Here is a 14,021-nt window from a genome sequence, read left to right on the forward strand (position 1 = left end):
GAGGAATTGTTTACAGTAAATATTGTTTTTTCCATTAGTCCCCGTGAGAAAGTATTGCTAGTAGTAAATATCTTCCTTTGAAGAACTGAAAGGGGAGGGGGGAGAATAGGGATCTTTATTTCAATACAAAAGGTGTTAACATAATGCTTACCAGGAAAGCAAAAGTTCATGTGTGGAGGTTATGCAAATAATATACCCATGGGGAAGAAAAAAAGGGGGGAATGTCAAAGGGGTGGTTAATCTAATTTTCTAATTCAATTCACATTTCACAGCTTTTTAAAGGTTTAGTTTGCTGCCCCTCACGATACTAAACCCCTTTGTTCAGTTTATCACATTTATTTATTCCTAAAATGCAGAGGGTTTCTATCAACGTGGATTAACCGATTAACCAGCTAATTTCAAAAACAATGTTGTTACCAAGTCAGCAATTTGACTTTCACAACTGCATGTCTGAATTGTGAGTTTCATAGAGTTGAAAATTATGCATTCCTAAAAAGAGATCCATGCTTTCTTGTACCTAGGTGTGGGAATCAAATGGCTTTTTCACCCCTATCAAAAATTGCAGCTGCCTTCAGTTTTAATCTTCAAATAAATATATCCACATCCACTGAAATATTTTACATTGCTTAAACTTTGAATCTCTTAGTGCATAACATACTGTAGGAAAACACCCACAACCCCTAGGGTTTTTCTACCACATGGTATTAATTCAAATTCTAATAATCTATTGAATTAAAATCTAAACATCACAATATATCATTCATACACTTAAAACAAGGAACAGGTTGGTACACAAATTATTTTCAGGATTATAAACACAAAAAGCTGAAAATGGGATTTTAAGTAACAAAACAAGCTAGGGTCAGTAAATATGTTGCAGAAAATTATTATCAGAATTATCAGGGACACACAGCTAGAATTCCCTTGCTACAGAGCTAAGCAAAAAAGTGACAGATTCAAATTAAAAATATTTTTATTAGACTTGCCATCCCAACACCTGCAAAAAAAAAACCCACAAAAAATCCCAAACATTAAAATTTACTCCAAGTTAAAAGGAAAATAGACAAGATTCCAAGGTGTCCCACTTAGTTCATTTCTCTTTTAAATGGAAGAATCTACTATCAATGGGGAAATCTGGTTAAAGTGTATCAAAATATATTAAAATACCTAAAACAGTATCAAAGTTCTGTAAAGCCAAATTGAATATGAAGCAAAGGGTGTCAACCACACACACGCATTCTGGTTTTTATTATAAAATGAATTTTTTTTCATTCATAAAACTTTGTGTAGTTTCTTATTTACAATACCATCAGGCTTCTGTCTGGCCTTCAACTAAAGTTTAGACTTCACAAATTCTTCAAAGGAAAAAAAATCCCTTATATGTAAAATGGTGCAATGCAGCAGTGCCTATATAGGCAAGGTCATTTTTCACAGCACAAAACCCCTCAAAACCACAAAATTCAGAAGCTAAAACTTGCATAATATACAGGAAAAGGTTCCATCTGTAGAAAGGTGCTTTACCTTTTAACTATGGCATGGGGCCTTTCAATCACACCACAACTTCCAGAAATTGCAACCCAAAAAAAAAAGAAAATCAGGGTGTGGCATATTAGCAAGCTCAAGGTCACTCCTTAGAAAAAAAAATCAAAAGCATTGAAATATATATTTTGTTTCTCTCCTGCTGGTAACCCAAGGGTGTCAAAAGATAAACAATGAAATCAGGTTAATAAAAAAATAATAAAGTTGAGAGATCATACCTCGAAGCATTGCTGTGGACTGAACCCTCCTCTCCTTGGCTTTTATCCGTATCTCTCATCATCTTTTTATTCTTAAATATTTAAGGGAAAGGTAGAGAGGTGGCTGTGTTTGCTTTGAAGTCCTGTGCCCAGGTATTTACTGTCAAAAGTTGAAAGAAAGGTAAGGTCCCAGTTTGTGCCTATGGCTTTCAATACCAAGAACAAAGTCCTGACGCTGCAATGGTATTTGTTACAATAATGCAGAACGCTGATCAACACGGGGAAAACGGAGAATATTATACTTTTTAAAAAAAAAAAAAAAATACCACGAGGGTACACAGCCCTGGGGAGCATCCTACAAACTTTCCTAAAGTAACCCTGGAAGCAAGTATTCTCGGTATTTTATTGCGTCATTCCAGGGTCGTTCAAACCGGTCGAGGGGAAAAAAATCAAAAGTATTCAAAAAGGACAAAAAACCTTCAAAATGGTAATTAATAATCGCCCACCTACCTGATTCAGGCACCGGCGCCAGGTCCAACCCGATATTAGTTTCGGGTCGTGGGAAAACATTAGCTCCAAAATATCTCAACGGCAACACGGAGAACGAAAGAAAAAAGCCGGATTTCTTTTGAAAAACAATAAAATAAGGCGTTTAATCCCAAACGATCTGCATTCGTTCAATTGCCAGAGGCGATAATTAGAGCCAAAAGATGGGGTAAAAAAGATCCGGAGAAAAAAGCTCATTAAGAGAGCGCACAAAAATGGAGGTACGCCATGGCTTCCCAGCTAGGAAAAACAACGACCTGGGCTGCCTCCACGGCTGCTTCTTTCCAACAAGGCGAAGGGAGAGCGCCCCAAAAAGCTGCTTTTCTGCCCGAAAAACGCTCGATGCCCCCTACGACAGTCCCCGCGAGAGGCTAGGGGCCGCAGGAGCCCCCTGAGGTAGCCAAAAAGTTGGGCAAAGTTGCGCAAAAGTGGCGGAGGAGGGGGAAAAAAGCAGGGAGGCTCAATGCGCTCTCCAAGGCACAGCCGCCATCTAGAGCTTTCTTCCCAGCTCTGAGCTCTGCCTTTGATTGACACTCTCTACATTTACCCCACAACTCAGGTGATGTACCATAGACCCACCCCTTCATTTCCACCCAAAAAGAGAGGGGGAGCCTCCACCTCAAGGGTGCATACCCCCCAACACTGGCATCTTCATACCCAACTCCAATCTGTGGAGGAGGCAACTTAACCCCATCTGGTTCAGACACCCTTTCCAAGCCAAAAGAGATATTATTGGTTGCTTTTGTTGGAGAGGATTGCCTTAGATCACTGCCCTTGGGCTAAAATTACTTCCTCTTTGGACAGGAAGTTGTGGTGTAGCAAGCCATTTTGAAGGAATGGAAGCAAGACTGGTATCCAGTGGGTTGGCACCAGTGGTTCACATGGGAAGGCTAATACCCCCAAAGGGTAATTTTAAAAGTAATTCATCAAGTAGCTTATTTCTGATAGGCACCGAGACACAAATAGCCCAATGCCATTAATCGTATAAAAGTAATTCCAATGGGCACAAAAAGAGTTGTCTATTAGCCCTTTTGACTCAATAGCGCCACCCTAGTGGTTCTATTTGAAAAGGACAAAATTGTTGTGCTGGAATTCCAATTTGCTGGTTACCAAGAGGGTGTAAAATAATTCTAACATAGCCATGGTTTTATGACCCATTTCCTGAGCTCTTCATTTCAGCCACACTCCAATGACAAAAGCTTACGTCTCAAACATCAACAATTAACAAAACTATTTGGAACTCCTATGGAAAAGGTGGCACAAGAGTTGCTTGTCCAGTGACCATTCCCTTCCTGATTGGGATATTGGGTATTTCTCATAACCCCAAACATATGGAAAGCATGTTATACCATTGAAAAATACCATGGATGGACAAATGTCTATCCTCCAGTGACAGAGCAGAAGGTCCAAGCAAATGACAAGTTCCATCACTAGAACCAATCTGTTGCCACTTCCCCACATTATTTCAGCCCAACAAAGCTAGTATACAATACACAATTTCAAGCGAGCAATTTGAAGAATTTAGTTGAGAATTCTCTACAATGGAAGAAGGCTATTCTTGAAGGTAGGTTCCAAGTCTTCAAACTGATGAACACCTTTGGGTCAAAGTTAGTGGCCACCTGAGATTCTTACTAGTACCTCAAGCAGAATTAAATATCCAAGGAATCACACTAGTCAGAATCTCAGGTGTCTTGCCTAAACCCAAACCATCACTAGGCAAGCCATACAGAATACACATTAAGAATGGGTAATTGCGCAACTCCCATCTTTACAACATTAATATCAGAAACATGAACATCATACCCATCAATAAAAATCTTGAACAGCAATCTGGCAGTTTAGATCCAGTTTCCCCTTAATAATTATTCACAGCAGTATGTCAGAAAGAAAATGTACCTTCTAACCCCAAAATTATGTATCAAGTTACTAAGCTACCAGATCTGAGTTACTTGGTAGACATGAAGTGGCAATAGGTATTCAGTAATACAATAAAATGCATACGGTTAACTGTAATGGTGTGCTTAGGCAATTATTCAACCTAACTTCTTTATCTAGCTAGGGTTGATTAACCAACATGGTAGAATCAAAACATTACAGATTTGTACAAACAGCAATTCATTTAAAATACTGTTAAGTATGATCAAGAAAATCAGACCCACATACCACACCATAAGGAAATAAAACTATAATTAAATGTTAAGAAAAAGTGTTGGTTTTTCAATATGTGTATATTATCCAACTCTAGAGCTGTCATAGGAAACTCTAGGTCATAGTGTGATGGTGAGGTGACTACACATATTTGTACCATTCTAAGATAGTCGCACTGTTCCGAAAATGTCTTGCTGACATCTACCATCATTTATCCTAGATCAGGCAGACATAAAACCCATAGGAGGATACAACCTTTTCCACCTAGCCAGAAAACACAGAATATAAAGCCCCAACCAAGAATAAGATCCTACTAAAAACAGACAGCAATCTGAAAAGTTAGCAAGTATTTGAAATATCATTTCACAAAATATTAAATTCTTTCTGTAATCAAACAGTTCTTGTCAACGCAACCAGTGACAGGAAAGATCAATACATTAAGAACCTTTAAGCCTGAAAGACGACAAACAAGATAAAAATGTAAAAAAACCACTTTTATTTAAGCCATTTAAAGTAGCACAGCACTTCTGCCAACAGGGGAGAAAAGTATGCATACATTCCTGGTTTGAAAATTCAGTCAGCCCATTCCATCCCCAATGCCAAATAAGTTATATTGGAAGGGTCAGAAATCATTTGATTTTTTTAAAAATCCATTTATCAGATGATCATTAGCCCAAATCTTCTCTGGTTTAGATTACACTGAAGTTCATCCTAAAGTGCCCCTCTTGGTTGGACATAATCAGCAATCATGCAATAGTTCATTCCTCAACCTCTCAATCTGTGGAACTGCCATCTTGATTTGGAACTCGTTGTCTCCCTTTGAGATTCTTCCTTTGTCTGGACTCTTTATAAAAAAATTAAAAGAAAAATTCTGTTGGAATACAGGTAATTTTATCCTTAAACTAAACAACCAACATTGAATTATCATATCTGAACACATTTTAATGTATTTTCAAATAACAAAAAATGTGAAAATTAGTGATGTCAATGAATGAATGTGATGTCAGAGGAGCATTTAAAAGGTATTGAGAAAATACCGGCCATTTTTCAAGATTGCTATAGAGAAGGACGTAGGCAGAATTTTTTACTTTAAACCACTAAAACAAGAAAGGAAATGTACTGGTTCTAGACACAGTCTTTATGATCATGAGATTCACAACAAACATACTATAGGGAATATATTATTTTTTAAAAAAAAATCTATGAAAGAAGAAACATTTTGTTCTGAATTCATAAAGTTTTGTTCAATTTCGTACAATTCTGTGTGGTTACACATTTAATTCATAAGGTGCACAGCTGGTGAATACATCACTTCCCAAACTTTTAAGACTATGTGTTAGGCTACATGCCAGTCGGGGGAAAAACTGAGTAGACCTATGGCTATCTTATTTTTATCCATTTCAATGTGCCTGCTCTGAGTAGAACTAGCATGGGACACAGCCCTAAATATTATTTAATTTGTTGAATTTGTGTGCTGCCCTTCATCTGAAGAGCAGTTCACAACATAGAAATACAAATTTAGAACACAAAATACATAATATTCTCCCACGAACACATTTAAAGGCCATAAAATGTTAATCAGCCAAAGGCCTGGTTATATGTAGTTCAGTTTAGTGAACTCCCACACCAATGGGCACTACACCTGGGTGTTATATAGGCTGTAATAGATGCAACAAAATGAAGATTTCAAATAGCTTAAAACATAAGCAATACAGTACTACTAGGGGACTAAACAAGTTCTGCTGTCCTTACAGATTTAATAAGGACTGAAGAAGTCATGGGAAGGTGGGGGCAGAGAACATGACTAGAAGGTAGGACTGGCTAAATACTAATTTATCTCAGCTTGGTCTTTGGTTATATGACTGGCCCCAAGATCCAAATGAAAAATGGATTTGTTTCATTTTGATCCCTATTAACATAGAATAAACAGAACAGCAAAAATTTATAATCCTGCTACAAATTCCAAGAGGAGTAAGTATTCCCTTCAAATTAATTCTCCTGATTTAAGAATGATTATTCACTAGGTTCAATTCTATATTGACACCCAAGGGCAACCGGGTGTTCTGGATGGTCTGGTTTTGTAGCCCTTTCACATTTGCCACCTCCTTCCTGTGTAGTTCTTAACTGTACCCATCTGTTACACTGGGTGTGACTGTAGTCTCAAGGAATAGCCTTTAATGAATGAGACAGCACCAATTATGGTGGAGAGATCTTCAGGGTTTAAACCGCTTTGAAGTATGTGGTGTTTTTACCATCAAGCAGTGTATAAATTTTATGAAATAAAATAAAAAAGGATGATTTTAAACTTGCAGCAGATTTGTCAATACAACAGAATGTTGTAATAATATTTTGGCTCTCAGGCAACACATTTTCTTGAAATTACAAATTCAGTTTTGAAGAAAACTTCAAATTTAAGCTAATTCATGAAATCATGTTGGCACTTCTCACAAAATCATTGTCCAAATATTATTAATGTACAAACGGTAAAATTATCAAGACCAGAGATTTCCTTACTTCAGGTTATAGCATAGAAACCCTGCTGCAGCCAAACCTGAAACATGGAACTATTCAAAATTTAACGAGGAAAAAGTCTAATAATAAAAGTGAGTAGTGAAGCTAGGACTCATGGAACACTTGACTGGTTTGCCCAGATATAAAAACATTTCAAGTGTTTTTCAGCCCCAGAAAAATTATTTTGATCTACCATTACCACAATGTTCTGTAGATGCATCAGCATAGTAGAAGACCATAGCCAGACTTATGGTACATCCACAAAAACTCAGGGCATCACTTGTCTCAAAATAGGTTATAGGAAAGCTATTTCTAGACACTACTATCTGCTTTCTTCATTTAGTGATCCTATCCTCCAATATACTCTACAATTATGGCATACAGAGCAGCTTACCAATCCTTTGTATCCATTTTTCATTGGGTCATTGCAACAAAAAACTGGTCAAATATAAATTCAGCCAAGTCATAACCAAGTATTTAGTAATTACTGACCTGCACTAGGAGAGCAGAGATGAAGAACCTATGGCCTTCCAGATGTTGTGGACTACCAACTCCTATCAGCTCTAAACAGCATGGCCAATGGTCAGGGATGATGCGAGCTGCAAGTCCCAACAAGAGCAAGGCCATAGGTTCCCTGTCTTAAGAGAAAACTAAAAAAAAGTGTTTTGGATCAAGGTACACTAATATTGAAGTATTGACCTTCTTCCACATTTTATTATTTAGTACTTTCAGAAGGATATACCTCTACAAAGGTGCTCTTAAAATCAGCAACATTGTAAACTGAAGGATGCAAAATAAGCTCAGCAGCATTTTAAGTGTGTGCACAGATATTTTAGGAAGCTATGCAGAATATTCAATACTTTGCTTCCTATAAGAAGACTGACAGTTGAAAGTAGCATGTAGAGGTCAAGAGAACTAATTAGCAGTGTTTAACAAACATTTACATTTTTGTCTAAATATAATGTTAAGCTTCAGGTTTGACTCGCATGTTGATACTTTGCAAAGTGCCAAGATAAACACACATTTGGGTTATTACTAATTGCTACTGGAAATCCATGGTAGATACAGAACATGGAAAAGGAGAAGAGTAGAGACCGATGGTGAACAGAAATCTCTAAGAAACACTTTTGAACTTGTTAGCAACAGAAAGACTCGTGGGGTGAATAATGTAAAGAACAGTCAGCAGGAGACCACAAATTAAAGGCTGACTTAGAGCAATGTTCCAAGGAATCCTGTGTTTCCTCAGAAGCACAACAAGATCCAAAATGGTGGGCAAGCTAATTGAAAGGAGGACTGGTAGGTGAAGAAAGATAGCAAATTATTGATATCATATGGCAGAAAACTACGAATATTTTTACGGGGGGGGAGGGGCTCTGGATTTTCTAAAACACCAAAATGTCTTGGACTGCCTCACTTTGGATGCCAATACCAAACTCTCTCCAATGCAACAGGCATAAAGGAATGTTGGGCAGGTTCTAATACATAGATCTCTGTGTCATTCAGTTAATGTGTGTTAACAGGCTTCATCATTGACCATGTTTGGTGTTTGTCTACCCTAGAACATGCTCAGAATCCCATGCAACTTATTGGTTGCTCAGCAGACATGATGTGGAAAGCCTTCCCTGAAGACAGAAGGTTTGAAGGCACTGGTCTTGACAGAAGGTTACTGAAATACGGCACTCAATTCAAAGAAACCAATTCTGGATAAATGTCATAGTTTTGGAGTTAAGAATAGCTTGGTAGCATAAAAAATGCTGAATAATAGCACTTTAATACAGGAAGCAACTTTCACCCAATGACATATAGTTTCCAATTATGAATCTAAAATCTACTGCTAAAGTGGAATTTCAAATATACCTGTTTGAAGAATACTGCAGTATGCTTAAGAATATGGCAATATGCTAAGAGAGTCATGCTTAGGAATTAGGAACCTAATAGATGCAAGAGTCAACACAAGGAAGTACCAAACAAACTTGAATGTCCTAAAAAGTGGCATGAGGTTGTTGAGCAAATGAAACTTAAGTTCTGGTGGGGTGGCTAATCTGCAACCCTCCAAATGCTGTTGGAATACAGCTCCCATAGTTCCTGACCATTGGCATAGTGATAAGAGTTGAAGTCCGACAACATCTGGAGGGTCACAGGTTCCCAATCTCTGCTCTGAGCAAAGCCACACAACACCTCACACATTAGCAACTATTTTAAATCACACCACATAAGTGGCATCTGTGAAGCAACCCACTCCATGGCGGAGCTACCATATACTGATCTAACACTAGCCTTCTCTATATATAGTGGGTCACTTTAGAAGAATGGCTATCCATATGAAGGCAACATCCACTGCATGCTATTTAAAGTGGCTCTCCCACACAAGTGCTACTTGTGTTCAGTATGAGAGCATTTTTTTCTTTTAAGCAAAATCATTTTTTCTTCTCCAAAGACTGAAAGGTTTCCCACCACTCTCAAATTAATTTAACAAGTTGGTACCCTGGGACAGTAGCATACATTTTTGATCACCAACCTTTGTGACTAGAGGAACAATAAGGGAAATAAAGCCTGGACTTCCTAAACTTAAAGGAGTGTCTAGCATACCCTTGTTTCTGCTTACTGAACAAAAAGATGACTGAAAAAAATCTTAAGACGTACACAAGCCAGTATGCACATTCAAAAGGTTCAATTTAACAGACATAAAGTGACAGAAAGTATTCTAGAATGCTTACAGGACTGCAAATACCATAGCATACTTGAAAATTAAGAAATTTATGTACTATATCTCTCATTAAGACTCACTTTCAGTCCCATAAGGTAGAGCGGCTAACTGATTTAACCACACAATCCAGAGTAGTCTGGAACAGGCAACAATTTTAGTACTCTACATGCTCAACGGATTTGAACTTGCATATCAACACACATGTTAATCATATAAACCAGCCCACAAAACTGAACACTGACAGAATTAAGAAGCGTAAAGCTTTTCCTGGAGTAAACTAATTTGGGCTGCAAGTAGGGGAATCTTGCATTTGAACATCTCCCATGTAAAAAACACCAGCACATATTACAGACTAGCCCAGAGTGCTAGGTTGTCCTTAGTAATTTCTATATAAGTATACAAATGTGTAATTTCTCTCCCTGCAGCCTACAGTGGTTCACTCCAGAACAGGAATAGCCTATGTAGTACCCTCCAGATGTTGCTGGACTACAGAATCTGTCAGTCCCAGCCAGCATAGCTGATGGGAAGGGATGATGGAAGTTTTAGTTCAAGAACAGTTCAACAGATGGGAGGTGTGCTGTCTTCCAGGTACAAAGATTCACAATGTGACAGAAAAGTTGCTGAGTCTTATAAAGCCCACTGACCACAACCCCTTCCTTCTGATTCATGTGGGTACAAACATTACTGCCAAACACAGCCTTTGATGTATAACAAGGGACTATGAGACTCTGGGCAGTAACTGAAAGGTGAGCAAAGGTGGTTTTTTCATCACTCCTTCCATTTGAAGAGAGGAAAATACTGGAAGTAAACCAATGGCTGCGTGGGTGGTGTCATCAGGAAAGGTTTGGCTCTAGGACCATGGTTTCTGCTTCCTTGAGGAAGGACCTCTGGCAAGAGATAAATTGCACCTCACAGTGGTTGATAAGACTGTGTTTGCTAAGAATCTCACAAACCTCATCAGGAGAGCTTTAAACTAAATCCTGAAGGGGTGGGAAACAATATTACATATGTCAGGGGAACACCTGGTACTGGGGATAATAGTGTCATTGATGCACAGGAACCTGAGGTGGTACTACAGAAACCTGCTAAAGGGAATGAAACAACAAGAAGGAAGCAGCTGGAGGGAACGGTTTCAGTTGTCTGTATACTAATGCAGAGGATGGGAAACAAGGAAGACGACTTTGAGCTCTATACAGAATGGCAAATATGATTCAATAGGCATTACTGAAACCCAGTGGATGAGACTCATGACTGGAATGTAGAAATTGAGGGGTGTAACTAGTTTAAAAGGAATAGATTAAACAGGAAGGAATGGTGAATAGCATTATATATAAATAATGTGTACACCAGTGAAGAAATCCACAACCTGGAGCATGGAAGACAGATTGAGAGTAAATGGGCAAAGACTGTAGGAGGGGAAACAATAGTGACCTTACTGTGGGTGTCTGCCACCTCCAAGGTAGCCTGAAGACTTGGATGTCCAATGGATTACCAAACATTCAAAAAGGAGAGCTATATAGTAGTCATGGGAGACTTCAACTACCCTAATATGTTGGAACTCGAACTCTACCAAGAATTTAAGGTCTCACTGACAAATTCCCTTCCCAGACGGTGGAAGCAGCAACAAGGGGCTCATCTATCTTGGACCTGATCCTCAAGAACTGCTCGATGAGGTGGAAATAGTGGAAACCTTGGGGGGGGGGGAGTGACCATGTCCTTGTGGGTTTCATGATGAAGAGACAAGGGAAAGTTGAGTGTAGTCCAACATGTACTGCGGGCTTCTAAGAAGGCTTATTTCAAAAAGCTTAAGGAACTACTGGATGAGATATAGTCAACTACTCAACGAGAAGTCCAAGATGGGCTTGAGTTTCTTAAAGGTGAAATACTGAGGGCACAAGTGCAGACAATTCCAACAAGAAACAAAAATGGGAGGTATCAAAAGAAGCCAGTGTGGCTGCATAAGGAGCTAACAGATGAGCTGAGATTTAAGGAGGACATGTATAATAAATGGAAGGATAAATATCAAAGGAAGAGTATAAATGAATAGCCAACACTTGCAAGGAGAAGGTCAGGTGGACTAAAGCTCAGGCTTGCAAGAGAGGTTAAAAATAATAACTAAGTTTTCTTTGGCTATGTTTGAAGAGGAAAAACAGGTGGTAGGTCCTTTGTGTGGAAAAGACAGGGAAATGCTATTAGGTAACAGAAAGAAGGCGGAACCACTCAGCAACTATTTAGCCTCAGTTTTCATCAAAAAGGAAAGCAGTGCTCAACCTGGTGATAACAGATGTAAGAGGGAGTTGCAGCCCAAGATAGGAATAGGTAGTAAGGGAACACCTAGCTACTTTAATGAATTAAAATCTCCAGGGCCTGATAAACTGCATCCAAGGGTACTAAAGGATCTTGTAGATGTAATCTCAGAGCCTCTGTCTATACTATTTGAGAATCCTTGGAGAACAGGTAAGGTCCCTTCAGATTGGAGGCAGACAAATGTTGTCCCCATCTTCAAAAAGAGGAAAAAAGAAGACCCAGATAACTACTGACCAGTCAGCTTGACGTAGATACCAGGAAAGATCCTAGAACAGATAATTCAACATTTGGTCTGCGAGCTCTTGGAAAAAGATGCTGTGATTACCAAGACCCAGCACGGGTATCTCAAAAACTAGTTATGCCAGATGAATCTTTTTTTGATAGGAGTTACAAGCTTGGTGGATCAGGAGAATGCTGTGGATGTACTGAATCTTGATTTTAGTAAGGCTTTTGACAAAGTCCCCCACGATATTCTTGTGAGGAAGCTGGTAAAATGTGGGTTGAATGAGGAAACTTAGGTAGAATCGTAGCTGGTTGACTGACAAACCCAGAGTGCTAACTAATGATTCCTCTTCATCCTGGAAAAAAGTAACGAGTGGGGTGCCACAGAGTTCTGTCCTGGGCCTGCTGTTCAACATCTTTATAAACGACTTGAATGAAGGAATTGAAGGGATGCTCATCAAGTTTGCATATAAAATCAATTAGGAAAGATAGCTAGTGCCATAGAATATAGAATTGGGAGAACGGGGCCAAAACTAGTGAAATAAATTTCAATAGGAACAAATGTAAGGTTCTACACTTAAGCAGTAATAACCAGCTACACAAATATAAGATGGGCAACACCAGGCTTACCAGTAGCACATATGAAAAGGATTGAGGGGTCCTAGCTTAGCATGAAACCACAAGGATATCATGAGTTAAAATGTGATGCAGCACCAAAAAAAAGCTAATGCTCTTCTAGGCTGCATTAACAGAAGTACAGTGTCCAGATCAAAGGAAGCAATAATACCACTCTATCCTGTCTCCAATTCTGGGTGCCACTGTTTAAAAACGATGTTGGCAGGCTGCAACATGTGCAGAGGAGGGCAAACAAGATGATCAAGAGTCTGGAAACTAAGCTTTATGAGAAACGGTTGAGGAAGTTGGGTATGATGTTTAGCCTGATAGAGAGAAGACTTGAGAAGAAATGACAGCCATCTTCAAATATCTAAAGGGCTGTTACACGGAAGATTGAGCAACCTCATTTTCTCCTGCTTTGGAGGATAGGACCTGAACCAATGGATTCAAGTTACAAGAAAAAAGGAGATTCCGGCGAAACAACAGGAAGAACTTTCTGACATTAAGAGCTGTCCAACAGTGGAACTGACTCCCTCAGGTGGTTGAATTTCCTTCCTTGGAGGTTTTTAAGCAGACATTGGATGGCCATCTGTCATGGATGCTTTAGTTGAGATTCCTGCATTGAAGGCTGTTGAACAAATGACCATCTGGGTCCCTTCCAACTCTACAATTTTATCATTCTGTGAACATCTGAAGAGCACCGTGTTGGTTGCTGTAGCTATATAAGTTTTACCAGTTGATTCTACTAATTATCATTGTTGAATGGCTATTTTAATCAAGATTAAAATTATAGATCCAGAGATCCATAATTTAAGACATTTCCATAAAAATATCCAACATATATGATTAAACAAACTTTTTAAATCACAAGAAAGCGACTTACCAGTGCTTCAATCAGTATCAGATATTTTACACATCCAGATCTTCAACATACCTGGAAAGACATGTTTTAACACACTAGATTCATTGAATGGATTTTAAATACATCAGCAACATGATTCTGTCAACATCTACAAAGAAGTCAAGCTATTTGTTTAGTGAGTATTCTTTCCCTTTAAATGAAGTTCAAAACTGCACCCCAAGCTAAATCCCATCATCTGATCCCCAAAATTGTACACCCCAGTATGTATCAGGTTTTGAATAGCAGCCCACAATTTTCACATCATAATAAGCTTCCTCTGTCAAAAATTATCATCAAATTGACACCACCACAATATAGAATTTATCCT

The 14,021-nt window shown here is 38.6% G+C and overlaps 1 protein-coding gene across 3 annotated transcripts in view; it reads right to left on the reverse strand.

Moving 5' to 3' along the window:
* Positions 1-2,988, reverse strand: part of CHD2 (chromodomain helicase DNA binding protein 2) — a 67,031-nt gene extending 64,043 nt beyond the window's left edge. For 2 of the 3 annotated variants that reach the window (XM_082198239.1, XM_082198238.1), the window contains exons 1-2: positions 2,247-2,987; positions 1,758-1,896 (exon numbers count right to left, since the gene is read on the reverse strand). In XM_082198239.1, the coding sequence (XP_082054365.1) occupies positions 1,758-1,819 (62 nt within the window). In that variant the 5' untranslated portion in view covers positions 1,820-1,896; positions 2,247-2,987. Of the gene's footprint in view, positions 1-1,757; positions 1,897-2,246 lie in introns of all 3 variants that reach the window. The other variant, XM_082198237.1, reaches the window with a different exon arrangement.
* Between the last annotated feature and the right edge of the window lie 11,033 nt (positions 2,989-14,021).

This window comes from Podarcis vaucheri (assembly GCF_965113315.1).
Source record: "Podarcis vaucheri genome assembly, chromosome: 14".
NCBI classification, from domain to species: Eukaryota; Metazoa; Chordata; class Lepidosauria; order Squamata; family Lacertidae; genus Podarcis; species Podarcis vaucheri.